Genomic DNA, 27,760 nt, shown 5'->3' on the forward strand with positions numbered 1-27,760 from the left:
GAGCTGAAGCTAGGGCTGGAGTTGCTGCCATCACTGCCACTTCGACATGGCTGGGTGAGAGCTGGAGTAATCTTGTGTTCTGTGCCCTGGGCCTGGAGGGTAAGTGGCACAGGGCAGGTGGTAAAAGGCCGTGGGAGGCAGATGGCAAGGGGGCATCAGGGTAGAAGTTGGAGATGCAGCAGCTGCCCGCTCCTCTCCCCCTGCTTGTACTTGAATCTACTTAAAAGGATTTTTGCCACACGTTAAATGAGGAAAAACCCTTTGCCCTAGATTTGAGTAAATACAGCATGTAAACTTTATATTGTGTTAAGGTTGTGAAGATAAACACTTAGAAGCTAGGAGAGATATCAGAATCAAATGTGCCAGTGCTTAAATAATTCCATTCTCACTTTTCTACACAACCCATGCTTCATTCATGCCAACAAAAGGTGGTGCTTAGTGAATGATGCATTTAATGAAAAGAAATACTAAATGACCTTGAGTACTTGGATATGCCTTAGTTATTTCATGCCCTCCAAAGACAGCACCAAATCTGGAATTTTTATTTCCTCATTCATTTTTCTATGGCACTTAACACAATAGTGTAGGCAGGTCCTAAGTGTGTTATATTGTTGTCTTCAACTGGTCTGTAAAAGCCTTGTTACATCTTCTATTGTAAGACAAACAAATGTTCATTGGCTTAGTGTTAATCAGGTTAGTTGAGCAGTCACACCCAAGGCTAGTTGTCATGGGAGACTTCAACTACCCAGACATCTCGTGGGAAGAGCGCTCAGCCAAATCCGAGCGGTTACAAAGCTTTTTCTCGTGCGTGGATGAGCTCTATCTGACGCAAGAAGTCTACAGGCCGATGAGAGGTAAAGTGCTGCTCGACCTGGTTCTGGCAACGGCGGACCACCTAATCAGCGACCTAATGTTCAAAGGGAAGCTGGGTGACCGTGACCACAAGCTGATCACCTTCACCATCTGTTGTAAAGGTGGCAACTCAGTCAGCAATACAGAAGTCCTCGACTTCAGGAAAGCTGACTTTGACAAGCTCAGGAGGCTTGTCAGTGAGGCCCTAAAGGGCCACAACCCAAAGGGGAAGGGAGTTCAGGATGAGTGGTTGCTCCTCACAGGAGCACAAGCAAAGTCTATTCCATCTCGGAGGAAAGACTGCAAAAGGGCACAGCAGCCCCCTTGGCTCTGCAGGGAACTAGCAGACCTCCTGCATCTGAAAAGACAGACCTGCAGAGGATGGAGGACTGAATCCACTTCCAAGGAGGAATATTCTGCTCTGGTCCGGACCTGCAGGGAGCGAACCAGGAAAGCCAAGGCTGCGACGAAATTCCAACTGACTACAAGTATCAAGGACAATAAAAAGTCCTTTTTTAGATATGTGCAGAGCCAGAGGAAAAGCAAGGGCAACATTGGACCCCTGCTAAACCAGATGGGACAACTGACAACCAACGCCCAAGAAAAAGCCAGCTTGCTAAATGGGTACTTTGCGTCGGTCTTTCAATAGTCCCACGGGACGCCCCTGCCCATTAGGGGACAGGGAGGCCCAGGTGAGGGAGATTCCTTACCCTCTATCAATGGTGACCTCGTGAAGGAACACCTCATGACAGGCTGGATACCTTCAAGTCAGTTGGCCCTGACAGTTTACACCCCAGGGTATTCAAGGAGCTGGTAAACATCATAGCTCAGTGCCTGGCACGGGTCTTTGATAACTCCTGGCACTCTGGTGAAGTCCTCGAAGATTGGAAGAAGGCCAATGTGGTGCCTATCTTCAAGAAAGGGAGGAAAGTGGATCCGGCAAACTACAGGCCCATCAGCCTGACCTCTGTCCCAGGGAAGGTCTCAGAAAAGATTATCAAAGAGGCCAGTCTTAACAGACTGGCCGACTGCAACATCCTGAGGGATAGCCAGCACAGGTTTGTTGCGGCTAGGTCTTGCTTGACCAATCGTATTTCCTTTTATGACCAGGTGACTTATCAGTTGGACAAGGGAGAAGAGATTGATGTCATATATCTTGACTTTAAAAAAGCCTTCGATCTGGTATCCCATGATCACCTCTTAGCAAAACTGGCCAACTGCGGCCTTGGCTTCACCACAATCCACTGGCTGGGGAATTGGCTCGGCAGTAGGACCCAGAGAGTGGTGGTTGATGGAAGTCAATCCTCATGGTGCGCTGTGACCAGTTGGGTCCCTCAAGGCTCTGTCCTAGGGTCTACATTATTCAACATCTTCATTAATGATGTGAATATTGGTATCAGAAGCAGACTGGCCAAGTTCACCGACGACACCAAACTCTGTGGTAAAGCATCCACACCTGAGGACAGGAGGGTGATCCAGGCTGACATGGACAGGCTCAGCAGATGGGCGGATGAGAACCCGATGGTGTTTAACACCAAGAAATGCAAGGTTCTCCACCTTGGGAAGAAAAACCTGCAGCATCCTTATAGGCTCAGCAGTGCTACACTGGCTAGCACTAAGGATGAAAGGGACTTGGGGGTCATGACTGACCACAAGATGAACATGAGCCTTCAATGTGATGCTGCACCTAGAAAAGTGAGCAAAACACTGGCTTTCATCCATAGATGCTTCTCAAGCAAATCCCAGGACGTCATTCTCCCGTTGTATTCGGCGTTGGTGAGGCCGCAGCTGGAGTACTGCGTCCAGTTTTGGGCTCCACAATTCAAAAAGGGTGTGGAGAAGCTTGACAGAGTCCAGAGGAGAGCCATGTGCATGATCAGAGGTCAGGAAAACAGACCTTATGATGAGAGGCTGAGAGCCATGGGACTCTTCAGCCTGGAAAAGCGCAGGCTCAGGGGTGATCTGATGGCCACTTATAAGTTTATCAGGGTGACCACCAGTATCTGGGGGAACATCTGTTCACCAGAGAACCCCAAGGGATGACAAGGTTGAATGGTCACAAACCCCTCCATGTCTGTTTCAGGCTGGACATAAGGAAGAACTTCTTTACTGTCCGAGCCCCCAAGGTTTGGAATAGACTGCCGCTGGAGGTGCTTCAAGCATCTACTTTGAATGCCTTCAAGAGACATTTGGATATTTATCTTGCAGGGATCCTATGATCCCTGCTGACTTCCTGCCCCTGGGGCAGGGGGCTGGACTCGATGATCTTTCAAGGTCTCTTCCAGCCCTAATGTCTATGAAATCTAAGGCAAAAAACAATCTCTGGCTGTCCTTCACCTGCAAGCTGTGACTTGCCACTAGAGGCATGGTGAGCAGGGTTAGCACTAGGAGCTAGGGGCAGGACTGGCTCGCTGCTTCTGCCAAGCACAGCAAGCGCCACAGCCCCAGAGTGCCCAGAGACCATGGTGCAGTGCCTCCTGCTAGCAGTTGGACAGCTCACTTTGCCTGGTGGGACCAGAGCTAGTCCAAGTGGCAGCAGGAAGCATTGCATCATGGCTGTTGGGCTCCATGGCTGTGCAGCTCTCTGTGCTTGGCAGGAGAAGCAAGCTAGTCCAAGTAATGGTGGTAGAAGGCACTGCCCCTCCACCATCACTCAGACTGGCTCGTTCTACCTGGTGGGAGCAAAGCCAGTCTGAGAGGTGGCAGAAGGCACTATGTGGCTTCTGGGCACTCCAGGGCTGCAGTGCTTGCTCTGCCCAACATGCCCAGAGGGCAAGACACTGTGCCCAGCCCTGGTGTGCCCCAGCATCCCCACTTGCCTTGACTCAGGAGGAAATTAAGAGCTCCAGAAGCCACCTAAAATTACTGTGTAACACGGCCCTGAGGCATGGCTAGGTGGAACTGTATTGCATAGGGTTTTACTTATTTATCTGATGCTTTTATTTTTCTCCATTATATGACATTTCTAGAAGCTTTCAAAGTCACAAACTGTGTGCACTTTGGGTATACTTGCCAACTGTACTAATAAAAATACTTAACAAGTATGCCTAAGGACCAGTAGAAAAGTTGTGAACCAATGTCTACATTTACTATACCATCAGGACTTCTGAAGCCATTCTTTATGTGGAATCTTTGCATATATTTCTCTTCCTGAGATCTGTACCATTAATTTTGTACAGGTAAGCAAAGCATTTTGAAAACAATCTGTTTGAGGATGTTGTTCTTATGAATATTTCTGTTAAATATTGCAGGTAATTTCACTTCCTGCAATGTGATATCAAACATAGTTTAATTTGAAGTAAACAAAGTTTTTCCCTATTATATTAAATTAATTTCTTATGCATTAGAATGGTTATTTTCAAGTGAGTCAGAGCCATTTTACTTTACCAAGCAGGTAATTTGCATACTGTGGGAATAGAAGGACTAAGAATAAACCCTCCATTTTCTTCAGTCATTGTCAGTCAGAATGATAATTTTCTCCATATTAAATATTCCTTTAGCCCTATGCTATGAATTTTATAATTACAAGGAGAGGTAGATTTTGATTGACTAGAAAGACAGATAGTGTTTGTCATGAGATTACACAAAATGCTTCAAGGTAGAGTTAGGTTTTATGTAAAATAAACTATTTTGCTTTTGGTAGTGTTAGAGTGATGTAATAGTTGTGGTGGTCCAGGAAATACTCAAAAGGCAAGGACTTTTGTGGGTGATATTTTTATTGGAGCAGCTGTATGTTTGGGATGGATTTAGACAAGCTTGAGACTGCAATTTGTTCTTTTTCAGGTCACTATTTTGATTGTAAATTTTCCCACATTTTCTAACTCTTTTTAATTCCAGTAGTGGCAGCAGTAAAGAGATCCCCTAGACCAAACAGAAGTTCACTGTTGGTTCCAGGGGGGAGGGGAATCTTAGCTTCTGGCTTGGAGCCTGCAGCCAGTTTCCCCTAGCAATGCCCCATCCTCTCTCCCAGCCTGTCCCTGTTTCAGAATGGGAGGGGGAAAGGGGAGCAGAGGGAGCTCATTCTAGGGGTTCCTGAGTCGGTGCTGGAGGGTGCAGTGGGGGATTTGAGCCCCCCCCGCCCCCGACCTGGGAGGGGAGGGCTCCAACACACCTGTCCCACCCTCCAGCAGGAGATGAAGAAACCCCAGACCGAACTCCCTCCGTTCCCTTTCCTACCTCCCATTCTGAAAACAGCAACAGGCTGGCAGGCAGCGCAGACAGAAGTTACAGAAGACGCTTTGTTTTGTAACGTCTTCATCTGAGTCCTCATGCAATGAGGGTTCAGATTTTCACCCAATCAGCCATTTTTGAAGCTGTCTGCAGCTGTGCACTTGTGTTTGGTCACAGCTATAGACCACTTTCTGTGGCCAGATCAGGCAAAAATTGGCACTTCTGTCTGCACCCAATATTGGTACTTCTGATAGTAACAACATTTGGAAAATACAGTGTACACAAAGCCTCACTGTGCTACTTCCTCTGTTGTTGTTTGATGTCTGTGATTCTGATTGATCTTTCACAGGTGTATGTAATTCAAGAATAATCCCACTGAAGTCAGGTCAATTGTACTGATGTAAAACTAATATAGATGAGATAATAGTCAAGCCCTGTTTCTTCATTCTTCTGATAAAGTTATTTTGTAAATCCAGTGTATTTTAACCTTCCCATGAAAGACCAACTGTGATGAATATTTTAGGGATAACTACATTAATGACAACATTTCAAACAAATAGCCTGGAAAGAACTGCAAGTTTTGATCAGGGGTCTTAGAATACAAATGTGGTATTGACTATGGATGTCTTTAGCAAATCTGATTTCTCCCTCATCCCCTAGTGTAACAAGTGTGGCATTGATTCCTCCTCTGTCAAAAAGAAGATAATTTTGAAGTAATGTTACAGTGGGCTGTTGTAGTAACAATCTTAGCTTCCATCACTTTCTCCAAAATGTTCCTTTTCTAACTGACATTCACATGCATATTTCCAAAGTATAATTATTTTTTAAAGATTGTAGAAAATCCATGGGGCTAAATTAAGAAAACCAATTCTAAATAATTTCAAATGCTCTCTGTTGGCATTCAGTCCACTTTCTAGAAAAACTTCAAATTTGGCACAAACATTGTCCTCAGCGAGGAATCTGTATTTTTGCTGTGTTAGAAAAAACATTTACAAGTAATGAAGCAACCGTGAATGTTATTAAGACTGCATGATATAGATGATTAATACAGCATTTGTATTAGCAAAATCTGTTTAATTTAAACCACTTCTCGTATTTGTAATCTCACCACTTTGGAAAGTGGATTAGGATTAGACTGGAAAGCTACCAGTGGAGGTGGCAGTGGTAGAGGGAACAGTGGGGCAAGCAGCCGTGAGGCTGTCAACACAGCTCTTGCTTACCTCCTACCACTAACAGCCACATCCATTTGGGCTCCATAGCCCCAAATTTTGTGGCAGGACACACCTCCTGCTAGCTCTAACCCCAAGGTCCCTATCCTGCCAAGAGTCCTATGAGCTGAATGGGGCTGCTGAGCTATATGTTTGGTAACCCTGAGCTATGGTTTTTTAAATATGCAATTAAAGAAGTAGAAAAGCTGCACCTGCATTTTGTGTGTGTTATAGTATATAAACAAGAGCTATATTACAAATACAAAGCTTGAAAAATTAGGAAATATCAGAACTAAGGTTGTCTGTTTATCCTCTCTTGCATATGCATTAAAGTAGTCCTAATTATACCCAATTATGACCCAGGCCATTGGTGACGCATAGGGGGTGCACGCGAGCGCATGTGCACCAACTGAGATTGGCAGTGCACCCCTGCAAAAAGCGCCACCAACACTGCCAGCGGCGCCTGTGGGCGGTTGCCGCTCGCCGCCCACCCCCTTGTCCCGACTCCGCCGACGGCATCTGCAGGCAGACCCCAATCGCCGTTGGCCACTGCTGCGCTTGCCCCCCTTCACATATAGAATGAATCTATATTAAGTAGAAGTGCTAGAAATGTCCTGAATTTTTAAAATATTAAATGTACAAGAAAACTCTATATCTGCAATACTTTTTACTGTGTTGTAGGATTGAATAGTTCTCGTGTGTCCTCATGCAGCATATGTACTATTATAATTTCCTCATTACCTTCCTAAACAGAGTACAGCTTAAGTTCAAATTCATGTTTGTTGCAGCAAACAACACACAAAAGATAGGTGTACATTCTACACAACACAACACTTACAAACAAAAGCATACTTAAAAGCATCACTTTTAGGCAGGGATGAGAACTGTTAACTTATTACTTTGATGGAACTCACATTCATTTCTAGGCTTTGAAAAATAAAGTGAGAGTAAGATTTAACAAAAAAAAATAAAAGTTACAAATTTTAAGGAACAACCACAAACTTCTAAGGTGAAAAGAAAATAGTTGATAAAATACTGGTTTGAACTTTTCCTTTTAGATTAACTTGCCAGTTTAGGAAGAGAAAAATTAGTTAACCCATGTACATTAGTATCTTCAAAAGTGTGTAAAAAGGATACAGAAGTTAAAACAGCTATGTGTTGTACAACCAAGGCTTTGTTAATTCTTTTTTAACTGATTTAAACATTCTTGTGAGCCCAAACAAAGCAGTCAGTTTGCTTTTTGTTTTTAATTTATTCACACCCGTAAGAATTTCAGCTTTTTTGCCTTAATTTAAAGCTCATGTTGAAAAAAAAACATTTTCAACTTATTCATGTCAGTATTCAGGGTGTTCACCTTTATCTTTAGTGTGGTGTTTTTCCAGGCGCTAGATTTTAATGCCTCACTAGTTACCGGATTCTGAAACTTTAGCTGATTAAGAGTTTTACACTTTTCAAATGTTCTTCCCTTATAAGCTTCAGTGCGTTTTTTATTTTTTGCATCCCTTTCTTAAAGCAGCATGCTTAGATGACATATATAAATGTTTCACCCTCCAGCAGGGGCTGAAAAATCCTTAAGCCAAACTCCTTCCACTCCCTTTCCTCCCTCCCATTCTGAAAACAGCTGGAGGCTGGCAGGCAGCACAGACAGAAGTTACAGAAGACACTCTTTTTAAACATCTTCATCTGACCCCTCATGCAACAAGGGTTCAGATTTTCACCCAACTGGCCAGTTTTACGTTTGTCTGCAGCCATGCACTTGTGTTTGGTCACAGCTATAAACTACTTTATGTGACCAGATCAGGCAAAAATTGTCACTTCTGTCTGTGCCCAGTCCTTGAAGGACTGCTGCCTTTAATTTTGCCAAAGTCATCTTTTCCCATTTCTGCCCCCACATTCCAGCTGCTGTCTGATTACCCCATCTGGGTTGTTGTTCTATAAAATTAATATGGAGGGACAGCCCTCTCCTTTTTAAAAAAAAATTTTTAACTACTGTTTCCAATAGTTTATTCTGTTCTTGTACTTGTTGCAATGTACCATGTGTTTGTGCTGGTTGCTGCTCTGCCAGTAGGGCACAAATCTTCTAGTGTTCTATTGCTTGTGTAGTTAGTTTCTTCTAATTTCCTAGTTTTCTCTCTAATTCGCTCCATTAATTTAGTAGCATGCTGTTTTAGCCATATGGCCATACCCATAATTTGTAAAAGTCTACGTTTTTAACTTTTGTTATTATTCTACCATGACCCTGCATATTTTCCTCCAAATGTTCCCTTTTTTTTTTCTTTAAACCTGTATGGACTGTCTTTAATTTGCTACGCATGCATCCTTACTTATTCAAATTGTGGGGTAATTTGGAGGGAAGGAGGGGATTACCTAACTTGGAATATTCTGCCATTACAGGTTGCAATACTGTAAGAGAGCAGTTTGCCACTTACTGAATCAGAGATCAGCATTGCCAAGTGTTTTTCTGGCATGTGTGCTGTTTGGGTGGCTTCTTGCTCACTATTGTTCATGGTGTTTAGGCTGCTGGTGTCTGTGTACTCCAAGAAGCCATTGCCTGCAAGTGGCCTCCTCAAGCCTGGGTGCAAAGCAAAACAACTCGATTTCATGCCCAGTGGCAAAAAGCTCTGAGAGTTTTATTACCACTTGTATAGTAGACTAGCTAGTTTATTTAGTAATCAGCCCAACTCAGTGAAACTGTCCAGGACAATGGTAGCAAATGTGCATCTATTACACCCCCCACTAATTTGCAACAAAGAACAAGTCTTGTGGCACCTATATTTATACTTGAAATTACCCAAATTATGTGCCAGGGTTTCTCTGTCCTTTTGCCAAGATGCTCATTTTTACTTGTTCCTTTGCCAACCTTGCACATATAGCATCTTTAGTTCTCTTATCTCTGCACCTGTCCTCATTAATTTTTCTTTACTCCTTGGATCAGCTTCTCTGCTCATTAGTGTGTTTTTATTTCCTACATCTCTCATTCTGGTCATTCATTGGCCAGAGATTCCTATACTCTGCTCATTAAGTCATTCAGCAGTCATTGAGACCTGTCCTTCCTGAGTTCTCTCTTAGCTTAACCATGGCTGAGCATAACAGGAAGTCCCATAATCACAAAACAAAATTCTACCCTCAGATGCTTATGTACAATTTGTATGTAATCCAAGGAAGCCATATGCATTAGGAAAGCAAATAACAGTAGTACCAACATTGTGGGTTTGGGTTTTTGTTCTGAACAATCTGGAATTGAAAGGTACCATATTGGTTAAAAACCACACTGTGTTTCTGGTAAGTCTAGACATAATTGCATTGTGACATTTCTAGATACTATAATGGTGCTGCCATCATCTGAGCTGGGTTCAGTACTGTATTTAAACAGAAACAAAATGGCTCACTCGAAAAGTAATTCTATAAAAGCAGAGTGTAGTTTTTATCTTGTATTCTTTGTTTTAAAATAGGAACAGATGTCCCAGGTATTGGATGCTATGTTTGAAAAGCTGATTGAAGGAGGGGAGCATGTCATTGATCAAGGTGATGATGGTGACAACTTCTATGTAATTGACAGGTGAGTGATTATGCACAATTGAATCCCAGAGAATTATGCACACTTGTATCAATGAAAATCTATTTTTATATATATTTTTATTTGAATCAGAGGTGTTTGCATGAGAGAGAGCAAATACATATATATTACTCAGTAGAATAGTGACAGAATGAAAGAGAGTAGTATGTGAAAATACCTAGTTTTCTCTTGCCAGTAATAAAATGTTTGTATTGGAACTCATCACTAGCCTCTTGATTTAATGCTTTGTCACAAAGACTATTTCTTAAACTGAAAGGAGAATTTAATTCAGGTAATAGCTGGAAAAGATATAGTATTAAATATCTGAAATGTGGTAACTGTACCAGGTACTGCTGGGAAACATGCTTGTTCACAAAAAATATAAGATGGACTATAAAAGTTACATTTTCGAAGAATTGTACAAGGATCTATACTACTCATGCAGCTCTGATATGGCAGAGATTTAGATAAATAAAACGATACATTTTACTTTCTCCTGAAACAGGTTGTTTTTTTTGTTTTTGGTTTTTTTTTGAACACCATTTACCTTGATACTGCTGCTCTTTACTTTTGATTAAATTCTCACCAATTTAACAGTATAGATGTTGGCATAGACTCTATCCAGGTTCAGGTGAATAACTTCCATCTTGTACCTTCAGTGTGAAACATGGTACAATGATTTGTGATAGAACTTGCAGTCGGAGATATTAAAACTAGCTTTCTAGACAGAAAAACCTATTTTCTCTACATGTCTCTGAGAATCCTGTGGCAGAGTAAAAATTCTTTACTGGAGTCTAAGTTTCACCAGTTTTGCTGGCTTATGTCTTAGACACTTCTTTTTTCAATTGTAGCAGCAGCTATACTGAATTCTGTCAGATCCAAGTGGTTACTGTACAACTATCTACAGTGTCCTTTACTTTGGAGAAATTGTAGAGATTTGATTCTAACTAACTGCAAACAGTTACAATGTAGATATATTGAACACTGAACATATTAATGGCTTAGGCTCAGAGAGGGTGCTGATGTCACGCTTTCTCAGGGCAAAAACTGTAGGTAACTAATTTTGATGGAAAAAACCCTTTATATTGAACACACATAAAGTACTATATTTTATTGCACAAAACACACCTCAGAACAAGATACACACCTTGCTTTTGAAAGGCAGAATGAAGGGGAAAAAATTTCCTTGTAGTAGATGAGTAGCAGCAGCTGTGGAGCTGAGCCTGCGCGTTATATTGCTCCTTGTGGGTCATGTGCAGTTACCTTTACTTTTGCCCAGCAAAAGCATAAGGGACAGAAACTGCCATTATTGTACTTCTTTTCTTATAATGCACACTTCAGTTTCCAGCAGCTGTTTTTTGAAAGAAAGATGCATGTTGTATGTGAAAAAATACAGTATATTTTTGTAATATTATATTAAACTTTACATTAACTCAATTATATACTACCTCCATTGTGAATATTGCAACTGTACCTTGCACTATACCCAATTAAGACTTTAAGAAATGCTTCAATTTTCAAAGCTATTACATTTTAAATTGATTTACTGGTAGAAGTATAACATTGAGAAATCATTTCTTTATGTGGATTTTATGCATTTATACATATTGGTTAAAATAAAACTTGAGTTCATCTTTATTTTTAATATTTACTCAAATACAAGATGAGTCCTTTCCCCCAGTCAGCATGGAGAAAAAAGCTCCTTATCTTATATATGCATACAGGGACCCTCACTACATACATTGTCTGTCTTTGAACCACTACCAAAAGCAGTATGTGCTCAGCAATGCAAACTAAATAAGAAGTTTAAATACAGCCACACTGAGCGTGACTATAAAATGCAGTGCCCATATGGTGAAAGCATGCTGATGGGAACCTACCACAAGGATCGGTCAGTGTACCCCATCTGAATAATATGTATGGTAGTGTCCATTGAGTGCAGTCCTCCTCAATACTGACTCTTTCAAGTCAATGTAGTGAGCCATTACATTGCAAATATTTTGACTTTCTCTTCACCCCCATAGCTGAGCTGCATCTTTCATTCTCATTTCCAGTGATTCCTGTCTCTTCACCAGCCTTAAATGTCTGTCAGACATCACCAAATAGGAACCCAAACAATTTGCCCAGATTACGTCTGTTGGCCCCTCTCTCAGCCTGTCACATATGATTATATTGGACACACAGACACACATCAGGTGAAGCCAGACCAGGTTGCCCTGTGCGTCATCTGAATATAAATTTTTGGAGGATCCCAGGACTCAAGACAAGAACACCAGGTTCCAGTCATGGCTGGAGGATAATTAGCACATGGATCCTCTGTGAGGGATATCTGGATTATACACACATATTGAGCAGTGCTGAGCCATGGGCCCCCCCTTGCTTGAAATCAGAGAATCATAGAAAATTAGGGTTGGAGGGGACCTCAGGACATCATTTAGTCCAACCCATGCTCAAAGCAGGACCATCCCCAACTAGATCATTTCAGCCAAGGCTTTGTCTAGCCTGGTCTTAAAAACCTCCAAGGACGGAGATTGCACCAACTCTCTGGGTAACCTGTTCCAGTGCTTTATTACCCTTCTAGTAAGAAAATTGTTCCTAATATCTGTCCTAAACTTCCCTTGCTGCAACTTGAGACCATCACTCCTTGTTCTGTCATCTGCCACCACTGAGAACAGTCTAGCTCCATCCCCTTTCAAGCCCCCCTTCAGGTAGTTGAAAGCTGCTGTTAAATCCCCTCTGTCTTCTCTTCTCTAGACTAAATAAGCCCAGTTCCCTCAGCCTCTCCTTAGAAGTCATGTGCCCCAGCCCCCTCACCATTTTTGTTGTCGTCTGCTGGACTCTGCAGTTTGTCCACATCCTTTCTGTAGCAGGGGGCCCAAAACTGAACACAGTACTGCAGATGTGGCCTCATGATTGCTGAATAGAGGGGAATAATCACTTCCCTTGACCTGCTGGCAACAGGTCACCAACGCAGTCCAGTATGCCGTAAGCCTCCTTGGCAACAAGGGCACACTGCTGGCTCATATTCAACTTATTGTCCATTGTAACCCCCATGTCCTTTTCCGCAGAGCTGCTGCCCAACCAGTCAGCCCCCAGCCTATATTGGTGCATGGGACGGTTCCATCCTAAGTGCAGGACTTCATACTTGTCCTTATTGAACCTCATGAGATTTCTTTTGGCCAAATCCTCCAATTTGTGTAAGTCACTCTGAATCCTAGCTTTACCCTCCAGCATATCTACTACTCCCCTCAGCTTGGTATCATCTGCAAACTTGCTGTGGGTGCTCTCTATGCCATCTTCCAGGTCATTGATGAAGATACTGAACAAAACTGGACCCAGAACCAACCCCTGGGGCACTCCACTTGATACCAGCTGCCAACTAGGCATTGAGCCATTGACTACTACCCTCTTAGCCCAGTGCTCCAGCCGGTTTTCTATCCAGCTTACAGTCCATTCATCCAGTCCATACTTCCTTAGCTTGCCTGCGAGAATGCTGTGGGAGACCGTATCAAAAGCCTTGCTATAATCAAGGTACACTACATCCACTGGTCTCTCCACATCCACAGAGCCAGTCATCTCATCATAGAAGGCAATCAGGTTTCATAGATTTCATAGACATTAGGGCTGGAAGGGACTTCAAAGATCATCAAGTCCAGCCCCCTGCCTCAGGGGCAGGAAGTCAGCTAGGGTCAAAGGACCCCAGCAAGATAAGCATCCAAATGTTTCTTGAATAAGTCCAGAGTAGGTGCCTGCACCACCTCTGGAGGGAGTCTATTCCAGGTCTTGGGGGCTTGGACAGTAAAGAAAGTTTTTGGTTGGCCAGGCATGACTTGCCTTTGGTGAATCCATGCTGACTTTTCCTGATCCCCATTTTCTCCTCCAAGTGCTTAGAAAATGTATTCCTTGGGGATCTGCTCCGTGATTTTTCCAGGGACTGAGGTGAGGCTGACTGGTCTATAGTTTCCTGGAGCCTCCTTTTTCCTTTTCTTAAAAATGAGCACTATGTTTTCCCTTTTCCAATCATCTGGGACCTCTCCCGGTTGCCATGATTTTTCAAAGATGATGGCCAGTTGTTCTACAGTCACATCAGCCAGCTCACTCAGCACCTTTGGGTGCATCCTGTCTGGCCCCATGGACTTGTACACGTCCAGCTTTTCTAAATAGTCCCTAACCTGTTCTTTCACTACTGTTGGCTGCTTATTTCCTCCCCAAACTGTGCCGTCTGGTGCAGTAATCTGGGAGCTGACCTTGTCTGTGAAGGCTGAGGTGAAAAAGGGCATTGAGTATTTCAGCCTTTTCTGCATCCTCTATCACTAAATGCTGTGGACTCTTCTGGGTCCCAGCCCAGTGAATTATATGGTGAATCATGAGCCTTTTGGCTTTTAACTAATATAATCCATAGTTTGTATTATAAGTAGATGCCAAAATGCTACTTAAAAGTGTATTTATGGAGTACCTGTGGTAAAATTTGCAGCAGCTTCAAAAAAGTTAAAATGTATCAATTCTGGATGAACTAAGTCTAGGGGTACTGTATGCAAATTACTACAGCTGTGCTTATTTTAAGATCAGTTATTTCAAATTTGCTTCTCTCTTCCATGTGGTTAGGGAGAGCAGGGTCTGACAGTAAGGAAAGGGAGAAAGAGTTGCAGGGGGCAGAGGACATAGAAGTTACCTGACTCCCCAGATTTATTTTCCTTGCTGCAGCAGTGGGAGGGGGGATAAGTTCAAGACGAATCTCCAATAATTAGATTCTATACCTGGAAAATTATATCAAATATATAAAGTTTCCACATATAGAATCTAATTATTGGGGGGGGGTGTCATTTTATAATCTGGGTCATTTTATATTCAAGAAAACACAGAAATTTTCATTTCAATTAGAGCTGTAAATACAATTCTGAACATCAGTTTTTCAGGAAGAACTACCACTCCACCACTAAGAATTGATAATCATTTTGCTTAAAAATATTGACTATTTTAGGGTGTACACAAATGAGTGATGTCTCTGCAAGGTGTTCTCTACCAGTAAAACAAACAAAACCATATTTCCAGAACATTATCTTTGGTGGACTACATAGAGAATAAATTAAAACAAGGTAGTACTGAGTTACTGAATGGCAAGAAGCATACTTACTGTATTTGTGTATTTTGTTAACAGAGGGACATACGATATTTATGTAAAATGTGATGGTGTTGGGAGATGTGTTGGTACCTATGATAACCGTGGAAGCTTTGGTGAGTTGGCTTTAATGTACAATACACCCAGAGCAGCTACAATAATAGCTACCTCTCCTGGTGCTGTATGGGGTCTGGTAAGTGACATCTTTGTTTTTACTATTTTTTTATTTAAATGGTTTTATATTTACATAAAATGCCTTAAAACTTGTATGGCAGACAAGTATAGCAGCATTGATTGAAAAAACAGAGTATAATGTATTGTTTTAAAACGTACTGAGAAAGTCTGGAAAAATACTGTCTGCTCAGGCACTGAATATAACAGCTAAGCAAACCTAAGCATCAGAAGGGTAATTGTAATTTTCTGTAAGAATACCAAGAAAAGTAATACTGGAACCTTCCTAAGTATCTTCTAAGAGTTAGCTATCATTTTTCCAATTGCAGTTTTTCTGGCAATTATTTTACCATGTATTTCTAGATATCACTAAACATGAATGCCTTTGGCTACAGTAAAAAAACTCCAGTGTGAAGTGATTTTTCAGGTTTATTATATCCAGAATCCACACAAAAGTAGTAAATTTACCAAAATTTTCCCTAAGTGGCAGACCTTACATTCGTATTCTGTACTTTACAAACACCTTTTTCTATCTGAGTTTATATACAGATCTAGAGCCCACGTTCCTTGCTGATCAGTGAGGTGCTAGACTGCTGAGCTTCTGTTAGAGCAGCTTGAGCATGGCTGGCATGGATTATAATCCTTATCTAGGCCCAAATCTAACTCCCCATAGGCAGGTAAGTGGCAATTTAGCCTCAAGAATGGTATTTTGGGCCATTTACATGGATTTTAGATCCTACTTCCCTTTTGCATTACTCAACTTGCCATTATGAGTGTGCTCAAAAGAATCATAGAGAAGCGGGGCTGGAACGGACCTCCAGAGGTCATTTAGTCCCTACCTGAGGCAGGATCATCCCTATCCAAACCATCCTATACAATCCATAATTTAAACTCTACATAAAACTACCATCTACCCTGACACAACACAGATATAACACCCTAACGTGCCACAGATAAAGCAGGGGAATCACGGCAGCCAATGTCCTGCTTCTATAAAAGGTTGTCAGTGTATGCTCATGGGATTCCAGGTAAAGAGCCACATATCTGGCTACAGAGGAAGGCAAAACCCTCCACAGTCTGTACCATTCTAGCCATTGGGTAAAATTCCTTCCTGACCCCAAATATGGCAATCGATCTGACCCTGAGTGGAGGGGCAAGGCCCTCTAGCCAGGAACCTCTGGCTTTGGTCCCAGGAGGAGCACTGGTACATCCCAGTCAAAAAGTCCCCAGTCTTGGTGGTAGCGAACACCAAGTGCTGTTGAGAGGTGTAAAAATGTGCTCTTACTCTCTGTTGTGATCCTAATCTTCGCAGAAAGGTATATAACTCCATCTGTATCCCACATGACCAGTGGCTACGGAAAAAACTCTCCCAGCATTTAACTGAGCAGGCTTGTGGTTAGGGTACTTGCCCAGGCTGTGAAGATTCAGATCTAGGCCCCTTCATACAAAGGATGTTTCAACTTCCCAACAGAATGGCTGACCTGCTGGGTCTTGGGCTAGGCAGAGCTAAGAGCATTCCTCCCCCAGGCTGTTGAATCTTCTGCACCTGGCTCAGAAAACATAAACAGCATTGGAGGTAAGTGTCAGGAAGCAGAAGCCATGGCCCCAAACTTTCAAGAGCAGGGCCCAATTCACTGAGCCACAGAGGCTACAGGCCAGACTCCCTCTAGCCTGCTGTTCTTTCAGTTCCCACATATCTCCCCCCCACTCTTGGCTGCACAATGAACCAGCTTCAAGAGAAGGGGTGAGGGATGCTTTTAGCCCTGCCTAACCCATTGACAGCTGTTTAGGACACTTTGCTGGGAAGCTGGAGATGCAGGTTCAAACCCCATCTAGGTCAGGGAGGTACTTCTTGAGCAAATGCTGTTACCAGTAGGACAAAAGTCTGATGCCCTCCTTCTCCATTTTTCTGTGACTTACATAGAGTTACATACCTTCCCAGCCTGAATAAAATCTAAAATCTGTTAAAGTAGCCCCAAATATTGTTTATATGGCTAACTGTAGCCACATAAGTACTACTTAACTAGGGTGACCATGTGGAGCAATGTGAAATCCGGGACACTGCCCCCTCCCCACTGCCCCCCAGTGCTCAAGTCAGCAGCGCTGCTGCAGGCAGAGGTGAGGGCAGGGCAGTGTGGTGCAGCTCTGGTATTATCACTCAAGCTGCTAAGGAAGTTAATGTCTTGTTAATGATCTATTGTTCCTCACTGCACAGGTGTTAACAATCATCTCCCCTTTTTAATGGCCATTCCACTAATCAAGGTAACTTATTTTAGGGCAATTTTGCCTTCTACTAGGGATTCCTATTACACAGTTTGTGCTGCTCTGCTTCCCCACCCCGCACCCAGGATGCTCATTGTAATTTTCTTCAGCCGGCCGGAACCAGCCTTTGAAATCCAGGACTGTCCTGAAAAATGGTGGCAGGGGCACTTTAACTAAAGCTCATCAAACAAGCTTTAGTTAAAGCGCCTCCACTGCCATTTTTCAGCCTGGGGACGCTGATACACATGACACTGGAGTCTACTGCAGTGCAGTAATTACCACACTCAATCAGACTTGATTAATTGAGCCTGCTCTGATGTGATGTAATTACAGCATGTTGGAGCAAACTCGCTACACATATATAGGCGCCCTGAGGATGCAGACAGAAGTGACAATTTTTGCCCAGTCTGGCCACAGAAAGCAATTTATAGCTGTGACCAAACACAAGTGCACAGCTACAAACAGCTTCAAAAATGGACAGTTGGGTGAAAATCTGACTGCTCATTGCATGAATTATCAGATAAAGATGTTTCAAAATGTAGCTTCTTCTGTAACTTGTCTGCTGAGCTTCCAGCCTGTCCCTGTTTTCAGAATGGGAGAGGAGGAAAGGGTGCAGGGAGAGTTCAGTCTGGGGTTTTTCAGTCCCCCCTAAAGGGTGGGGTGGGTATATTGGAGCACCCCCCCCTGGGGTGAATGAGCTCCAATTCACCCACCCCACCCTTCAGCACTGGCTGGGGAGCCCCAAGCCTGAGTTCCTTTGCCTGCCTTTCCTCTTCCCGTTCTGAAACCAGCAAGCACTGGCAGAGAGCCCTAGTTGTTGCTATGGAAATCTGGCTGCAGGCTCCCACCCCATAGCTAGATTCCCCTTCTTCCTGGAACCAGCAGTGAACTTCTGTTTGTTCTGGGGTAACCTTGTAACTCAGAATGCTTTGCAGAAATCGTTTTGAGTTACCTGGGAGCTGCATTTCTGCCTGTACCCTACAGCTCGACCAGCAGCAGGTGTGCCGGGAAGAGGGGGCAGAGGGTGATTATAAGTATGTTTGATGTTTGAAAGCCTGCCCAAAGACCCTTCCAAGGGAAGGTAAATTCTTAAAAAGGGAGTGCAAACAAAAACAAAATTGGGAAGTCACCTGACTTCAAAGATTTCTTATCCAAAAATCAGTATCTGAAATTGTATGATTTCAAATGTTTCAAATGACCCTTTCTAAAAGGAAACTGTTCTTCCCATGCATCTTATTGTTTCTGAGGCACGTAAAATTGCCTTCTAATGATTGATCAGATTAAATATGTATTTATCACCTGTCTCTCATAAGCATTTTCCACCCAGAAAACACTTTCCCTTAATACAAGGGCTTTTTTTCCTCTTCGTGTTTACAGGACAGGTTAACGTTCCGGAGAATCATTGTAAAAAACAATGCTAAAAAGAGAAGAATGTATGAAAATTTTATTGAGTCATTGCCATTCCTTAAATCTTTAGAAGTAAGTTTTCTTTTGCATTATTTTAGCAAATGTGTCTGAGCTACATTATGACCTTCTACTTTTTATGGCTGGGGAGGTTAACTTAGAATAAACTTCCTCTAAACTTTTCACACCTATGTTTTGGAGCAGAATCTTCTTTTTTGGATATTTGTAAAACTGACAAAAACATTGCCCATTTTGGATTCTGTGTAAAGCTTAGTCACACGTTGACTGTAGGGGCAGACCCTGAGCTAGTAGACAGCAGGGCATTCCAGAAACAGGGGATCTACCAATGCATATCAACTTGGAGAATGGCTGTACTTGAAAGTATCAGAAGTTTTGGAGCATGAAGACTTTTAATCCAAAAATAGAAGTTCGGTTACCTCACCTGTAAACCAGAAATGTATTATCAGTTATCAGAGGCCTCTTTATCTGTGTTTTGGTAATAATCATAACAAATAGATAAAGACATAAAATACTGTGTATATAGTCACAGGAACAGGTATTAGACTAGCTACATATTATATTTGTAATATTAGCAGAATATTTCTAATATTGCCTTTTTTATAAAGGTATCAGAACGCTTAAAAGTGGTGGATGTTATAGGCACCAAAATATACAATGATGAAGAACAAATCATCGCTCAGGTATAGTAGTTCCCTGTTTGATTTAGTTTTTTGGTCTGTACAACTAAAATTAACTTAAATGCATGGACTTATTATAAATTGTATGTTAAGTTAGTCTAAGTGGCACAAAGGCTATAAACTTGTTGGAAGACTATATAATGTTAAATTATAACAACGATTTAAATTTCAATTAATATTTTACTGCAAAATGATTTTGGTGCAAATATTTGGCAAGCTATTTTCAGTTCATTTTCTAGTGGCTTTTCTGTTATTTTGATACTTTTATACTGTGTGTATCTACCATGAGCAGTGTGTGTCTCAGATTTGGTAATGTAATTAATCCTGTCTCTGATAGGTACATTGTTAGATTGTAGGGTTGTGCAAAGCTTTGGTCGGTGATTTGATTTGGAGAAAATTCAGCCCGATTCGGCAGCCAAATCTCCGAATCCAAATCGAATCAGGAGCCCCATTAATCTCTCTGAATCAAACCGGAAACCTCCAATTTGGAGAGGTTCAATGATTCGGCCATAGACACAGCTTTATATGGTTTTTCTACGTACCTTGAGGTACCAGGTACGGCTCATGAATGTTGAGATGGGAGCGCAGGGGGTCCCCCATGCACTCATCAGCGGACCCAGAAGTGGACCAGAAATACTTCCGGTCCACTTTCAGGTATGCCACGGAGCATGCGGAGGACCCCACCCCCACCCCCTGGCTTGGCGACTGGTGCCTCCTGGGTCTGGGGGGGGCACATAGGGTCCCCTCCATGGCTGATCACCGAGCCGGGAGGATGGGGGGGGGTGGCCCACACACTTGGCAGTAGACCCAGAAGTGGACTAGAAGTACTTCTGGGTCTGCCCTGAGCGTGCGGGGGCCCCCCCCCCCACTCCCATGGGATGCTCTATCTGCCCCACCATTTCAGCATTCACAAGCTGCGTCTGGTACCTCAAGGTACATAGAAAAAACATAGAAAGCTGTGCCTATGGCCGAATAGCTGATTCTTCGAATCGGAATCGAATTTTCAGATTTGATCAAATCAAATCGGGACAGTGATCCAAATCAGCAAACTGAATCACTGTCCCCCAAGTCGGGCTGAATCCAAATTGAATACTGCCCGCTTTGCACACCCCTATTAGATTGTACAATGCTGTAAGTGATGTATGCTAGTTATAGGATGCCTCACCAATGTCTGATAGGCACATTCTTGCTGTTTTTAGCAGTTACTTTTTCATCTGCTCTACTTTAAGAAACATCGTTTGTCAGTCGGAATAGAACGAAGTAAACTAGTCTTTCTTTGGTATATTTAGAGAATGTAAATGCTGTAGAAGCAGAAGAGACTGTTAATTACACTAACAGGCACAGAGATTTACTTGTCATTCAGTACCTGTTTATATATGCACGTCCTTAGAACTGTGTGAAAATAATTGCATCTATTTAGGCCTCAGGCAATGCAGACTCAGACTTTTCTTCAATTTCTGCTGGACACCTACTTTTACCCCTTCTGTGCGTGGTGATATTCTTGATAATATTCCATTATATTCTTTTCAAGAACAAAATAGCATGGGAAATGGGATAGATCTTTGTAGTTAACTACTTGTAGGCACCGACTCAACTGTTCTCCTATCATCCACTGGGTCAGTTAACAGCAGCTTGTTTGTTTAAAGAACTGAAGCCATTATCTTTATGCAGATCCCATAGCTGTGTTTTCCTGTGCCTGAGATGGAGCTTTACTTGTGGTTTGTTCATGGTGTAGCAGGACTGGGATCTACATGAAGCATCTCAGGGCCTTTCCTTTAAAGAAAGCTTGTTATTCATTTTTGTATGGACAGTTTAACCATGTTGTGCCCTAATTACAGGCTTCTCAGGAGAAGGTGTTGATATATTTTGCATTGGGTACCAAAAAGTATCATGAGCTACTGACTGCAAACATGTTTTGTATTTCTTACTATTACTACAAAACGAAAAAACAATACCAATGTTTTCATTATCTGCTTTTCTATTTAACAGGGAGACATGGCTGATTGTTTTTTCATTGTAGAATCAGGAGAAGTGAGAATTACAATGAAAAGGAAGGTAAGAGATGCTTAAAGTGGCTTGAATTAAATTTTTAGAAATACTGAAGTTATTAGTACATTCTAAATGTCAAACAGCAGTTGTCTGTAGTTACCAACTCCAGTTTTTTTACTTCTTTGTAAAACTCAATATTCAGCAACTTTCCCTTTTTTCCTATTTTTCTCTAATCTGACCTTTCAGAGCAAACAGGATGCAGAAGAGAATGGGGCAGTTGAAATAGCCCGGTGCTCTAGAGGACAGTATTTTGGAGAACTTGCTCTTGTAACTAACAAACCTCGAGCAGCTTCAGCATTTGCCCTTGGAACTGTCAAGTGCTTAGGTATTAATCCAGTGATATTTTTATTTGCTATGGTTAATATAAAAGGCATTATAACTTAGGAAATGCTGTTTGTTCTGTACTGTCTTCCTTAATATAAAAATCATACTTCAGTCACTCTGGCATTCTCTTAAAGTTGTTGGATTCTTAGAACATACTGTATCTATTAGGGTAAATTGCTGTCTATACTACAAGTATTTTTGTAAGTAACAACTGGAGGTAATCACAGGTTCCCAATTGGTCCATCTTTGGACAGAGGTGAAAATGGCTTTATTCTATTGTAGACAGACATAGCAATCACTTGTAGCACTCTTATTTAAATCTGAAATTTACAGACAAATAAAAGATTGTCCTTGCTCAACCGTTTGACTAGCACCTAAGAAACCAGTGCTCCCTGATGTAACTGACCTTTCATGGTACCAACTCAGCTAATCTTTCCATTTCTGACTAATGCAGTTACTCACATACCACATGCAAACTTCTCTGTATAATCAGCCTCCAAAATTGGGGCACATATCTAAAGTGGGGAAGCTGATTTTTCTTCACTGGAATGGAAGCATGCAGCCACTCTGTTCTGATGGCTGTCATTTCTCTGTGGCCCAGCAAGCAGAAGGGGCAGGGTCCAGTGTTAATCCTCTCATAGCCACTAAGAATTTGCAGTAGCTATTAACTGAGCACTGGCTTGTACCTGTAGAAGCAGTCGAGCTGGCTCAGGGCAAGTGAGCTGCTGCATGCAGTCTGTAGTATCCTGATGAGGCTTGTGGTGTAGAAACACTTTATTATTTACAGAAAGTTTTATTTAGAAAGAACTATTTATAGTAAAGAGGTAATACTCTTGCCACTGCCCTTGTGAGGGGCTGAGCTTTGTTGCTGTCCTGTCACATCAAGAAGTTCCTGCTGCCTCATAGACAGTCCCCTGGGATGCCAAACTTCTGGAAACTCTATGTTCATGAACAGCTGTTCATTTCTAGTTAGAAATTTCTAAGCAATACCATCACTAGAAATATTTCTGGGAGAGGAAGCAGTACAGGCATTCAACCGGCAGCCACCCCCTCTCTGCTGTTCCTTGTGTTTTCCTAAGACTTGGATGGTCCCAGTCTGAAGAAGGCATGGGGAGCAGGGCTATTCCACTCCCATTTCTGGGGTGGGGAATGAAGTGGCAGGGAAAGGCTCCCTGGGCTTCCCCGGACTGGGGACACCCGGTCCTATAGGTCAGTCCAGGAGGGGAGTGGAGCAATGGAGCAAAGTCTGTAGCTGGTTCCCCAGGCCAGGCAGTCCTGTGTCTGGGGAGCACAAGGAATATTGACCTACTGCCTCAAGAAGAGGTTCTCCAGCCAGGTGGGCAGAACACATGGCATTTAAAGCCCACGGGGCCAGGAACAAAAGCAGGGAAAACTTCATCAAGCCCACTTCCCACATATGCTTGCTTTTGAATTGCTATCCTGCTGCCCTGCTGGGTGGCAGAGCTGGCAATGTGAAGCTGGAGACGTAGGGAAGCAAGGTCAGTTAGGCTGTCGCCAAGCCTAGTTTTCAGCCATTCCCCCTGCCTCTCCCAGCTTTGGAATTACCATCCCTGCTGCTCAGCTGGGCTACGCAGGCATCAAGTAGAAGCCAGTGGGGCTGGGAATCAGGTCTGGAGAAAGCCTCCCTGAGTCCAGTTCCTTTATCATTGCCCTTGTCCTCTAGCTGACAGTCCCCAGTTAGGAGAAGACGTGGGGAGCAGTGGCTGCTGCATCTCTCACGTCCCAGCTCAACCTGGAGGGAAGGGGAGAGTGGGGCAGAGCCCCCGCCTGTTCCCCAAACTGGCCGGTTCCTGGTCTGGGGAAGAGTCAGGAAGCCATGCCCTGCTGCTCCGCTCCCCTCCCAAATCAGACAGAGAGGAATGTACAAGCATTCACTCTTCTGAGAGAGTTTTCTCACAAGGGAGATTTTCCAGGTTGGCACCTGGAAAATCCCTCTCCCAGAAGTAACATATTTCCTCTAGGAGAAAAAGGTGATGAGGAGAAAGAAGTGCTTTTATAATACTGTACAATGTGGACATTTCTCAATTGGTGTAAGAACATCCTAAACCAGATGAAGTTAATCATTATAACACTCTTCTCACAAAGCTTCAGGGATTTCTTTTAGTCCCTTTAAAATCACACCTTTAAACAAAATGGTGCAACTTTTATGTGCAGATCAAGCTGTTAAATTTTTTTAATGAATCCATTTCCTAATAGAGATTCTACATTAGGGAAGTAGAAGTGTTTATCATCGTGTAATTACATGGATTTTATTATATATCTGAATGATTGATTATTGCTAATCCATTACACGATGGATACAGTTCTGATTGTAAAATCATAGGGACATGGACATTTTGCTTTATCTGTCTGTAAAGCACTATGCAAACTTATTTCTGTTACTTACACAATATCATATCAGTTACAAAATTAACACTTAAAATTAGTGCCTGGTACTGCAGCTGTGAATGACAGATTTTTATTGTTAGTACAAAGCAGTATTTGAAGCAAAGGCACTCAGATATGTTTTAGCTCCAGCAACTTTTAAAAAAGAGAAAAGAAGGAATGACAATAAATACAACAGAAAAAGTTTTAATTAGAAAGCTGCACAAATTACTGGCTAAAGTAGCAACAACTTTGATGTATATTCTATTTTATTTAGTGAATTGTTCTGTTTGGTGTGGCGTTTGTTTTAGATTTTACATTTAACTAAAAGAGCAGGTATAACTATTGTGATACATAAATTGCTCAAGTAAAGGACACGATCTTAAGGAACCATGCATTTATAGCAAAACTTATGCTTTATAGACTTGTAGGGAGACCTAGGTGATGAAAATGCTGAGTTTTTCTGGATATATACTTATTAGTTTATATGGTCAAAAATACGTTTTTAGTACTAACTAAGCACAATCTTCACAGTTAGCTCTATAATGATTGGAAGGTAAAGCTTCTTAAACCAAAAAAAGAAATGGAATAATGCTTTGTGGGGTTTTTTGTTTTTTTTAATTCTCCAGAATAATTCGTTAGTTAAGCCCACATGGTTAACTATCTTCTAAAGCAGCCTGCAGTTCCATGATCCTGCAAAGGCTTATGCACTGATTTCAGTAGAACTATTTCTAATGCTGAAATAAAGCATATCCGTGAGCTTTTGCAAGATTGGGGCTGAGGTGCTGCTTAGGACCAAATATTACGAGAAAAGTCACTTCTACTCTATGCTGACATACTATGGGCCTCACTAATTGTTCCCATTACAATGTAAAATTCTGCACAGTTAATTTTATAAACTCAAAAATTCATTTCTGTAGCTGATAGCCACATTATATTCTTTTTCTCTTTCTCTCCCCTTTTATCTTAGTTATGGATGTGCAGGCATTTGAAAGGCTTTTGGGACCTTGTATGGAAATTATGAAAAGAAACATTGCAAACTATGAGGAGCAGCTAGTTGCTCTTTTTGGAACAAACATGGACATTGCTGATCCCAGTGCATGAACTGAAGTGTGGACCAACAAGATCTGATATGAGAAAATAGCACAGTAGTGGTTAGTCCACTGATAAAGTCTCTCTTCCTGTAGATGCCAAGCATTTTCTGTAACTTTAGGGTTGGGAATATTTTTTGTTTTGTTTTGTCACTTTACAATAGACAGATTGGTAAGCAAAATAGGGATTTATTAACCTCCGGGCCTGATTTTCAGGATGACTTGGCACTAGCAGTTCAATTTGAATTGAGAGGAGCTGTAGCAGTACAGCACCTTGGAAAATCAGGTCCTTTATACACAGATTTAAGAAATCCACATGTGGTGAATTTATTAAACCAGCTTTTCATCTATAGAATGGTTAAGATTTTTTTGGAAGACTGTTGGTTTGAGTGTGATATGTTGAAAGTATTAGTGCACACAAAACGTTCATAAGTATTCATAATATAGAAGATACACAGTGGATGTTCATGTCTGCCTATTAAAACTGTCATGATACTATGCTGTATTTATGACAGATGTATAGAAAAGGAATACCACAAACCTCCTCATACAATAAAGCATGACAATACATTTTATGTAAAGTTCATGACCTGTCTGATTTTAACATTTTTTTGATTTGTTAAAAGTCCTCTTTTTTAATATGCCGCATTTCAGTAAGCCTGTTAGGAAGGTATTGTAATATCTTATGCAATTTAGAGGACTTGTATATTTTTGCAATAAATTGCATTTTTTATTTGCCACACACACACACACACACACACACACACACACACTTTTGAGGAAGCTCATAAGTTAATTGTGATGTGAGTATATTCTTCAAAGCAAAAGCAAAAAGATTTTGCCTAGGCATAGGTAGTTCTCACTCTCTACTTAATCATGCATACATAACAAACATTGGTTTCCTTCCAATTTCTTGTTTTATATTTTATGCATTTTGTCTTTCCCCCATGTGTTTTGTACTCTAGTCTTGATTTACCTTTGGGACCTCACTTTTATTTTTCTCCATCAAATCTTTCCCCTGTTTCAAATCAAGTGATTTCTGCATATCTCTCTTCTTAGATTTAGACATAGTAGGTATGACAGATAAAATGAATTGATGTTGAAAGCTATGCTAAACTAAGCACACTCTTGGAAATCCTTACTAGCAAATACAAAAAAGAATTTGAATCTGAAAGATCAGTAATTGGAAAGAGTGATTTATACATATTTGGAAAGCAAGTTGTTAAAGCTGACAAATTCTGCTTTTGTGTATGAAAACCAAAAATACTATTATTTTGGCAGTGGTAGCATGGAGTAACTGTTTGCTTTATCTGAGACTGAGGAGAGAGATTATCATTTTAATTACAACAGGATATGCAGATAATTGCTCACTAATAAAAGTCTGACTGGAACTATCAGACAGTCCCATTTCACTGTTACATACTGACCTGTCTTTTGCTCTATGTGGAAAGTTAGCACTCAAAAAACAAGTTGAAGCAGTTTTGCCAAGACAGAACCAGAAGAATTTTGGCAAGGTTGCTTGTGTCCTGTTTTCAACAAACGAATAACAACATTTTTCCTTCTTAGACAAAGACTTTTCTAATATGATGTATTTGTGTATGTTGATGTAATAATATATCCTGCAGTTAGAGTGAACTATTACAACAATTTATACAATCATATTTGAAAATGAAACTATGATTATATAATGCTATTACCAATACATTATTTATATCATACACTATGGTATAAATTATAAATGAACATTGTTAACAAAAATACAATGTAAGCAAATTTACAAAGGTCAGGTTTTTTTTTACATTGAACCCTTGTATTAATAGTGACACATACCACGTAATTTGCCTTTATATTTTTTATTTGGGAGGGGAGGGGGGGAAGCAGCCCATTAGAAGGAAACATCAGGTTATCCAAATTACCCAAAATACTACATTATTCTGTATGCTTAATATACAAAATTATCTATATTTTGCACTAGCTTAATGTTATTCAGAAAAATGCTAAGAATAACTTGTGTAGCAATGAATTCCAATCAAGGCCATAAATGCCAGTCACAATATTTTCAATATTGTTGGTTATATTTAAAGTTTCCTTACAATAAACAACACTTTTATATAAATGTCTATAAAATGGATATTGTTGTCTTTTTCAATTTTATTCTTATAAGCAAGCAGCTTTTATGTCCCCTTTTTAAAATGTATATAATTCCTATGACTTTTTGTAGAGCTTTCCATTTTTTAAAGACTTTACAAACACTGAGCTTCCTGTTCAGTCCTTCTTCTACTCCGAATAAATAGAAGAGGAAATAATTTTTAAATTTTTTTTTACAACAAAGATTAAATTATTTAGGAAATCTAAGCACTCAGTAGAGTTCAATCTCAGGCATTGGTAGTTACGGTGATTACTTTTAACCACTCTGTTTTTGTCAGTGGATATCATACTTGCCACAGACCCAAGGAACTTTCCCTTAATGC

General features: G+C 41.3%; 1 protein-coding gene across 1 annotated transcript in view; it reads left to right on the forward strand.

Annotated features, from left to right (window-relative positions):
- Nucleotides 1–27,420, forward strand: part of PRKAR2B (protein kinase cAMP-dependent type II regulatory subunit beta) — a 170,400-nt gene extending 142,980 nt beyond the window's left edge. Inside the window, exons 5-11 of the mRNA XM_059725560.1 lie at nt 9,683–9,789; nt 14,945–15,098; nt 18,716–18,817; nt 19,369–19,443; nt 21,430–21,495; nt 21,676–21,814; nt 25,169–27,420. Of these exons, the coding sequence (XP_059581543.1) occupies nt 9,683–9,789; nt 14,945–15,098; nt 18,716–18,817; nt 19,369–19,443; nt 21,430–21,495; nt 21,676–21,814; nt 25,169–25,302 (777 nt within the window). The 3' untranslated portion in view covers nt 25,303–27,420. The remainder of the gene's footprint in view (nt 1–9,682; nt 9,790–14,944; nt 15,099–18,715; nt 18,818–19,368; nt 19,444–21,429; nt 21,496–21,675; nt 21,815–25,168) is intronic.
- The last annotated feature ends 340 nt before the right edge of the window (nt 27,421–27,760 follow it).

The sequence above is a fragment of the Alligator mississippiensis genome, chromosome 4 (genome assembly GCF_030867095.1).
Source record: "Alligator mississippiensis isolate rAllMis1 chromosome 4, rAllMis1, whole genome shotgun sequence".
Taxonomy (NCBI): domain Eukaryota; kingdom Metazoa; phylum Chordata; order Crocodylia; family Alligatoridae; genus Alligator; species Alligator mississippiensis.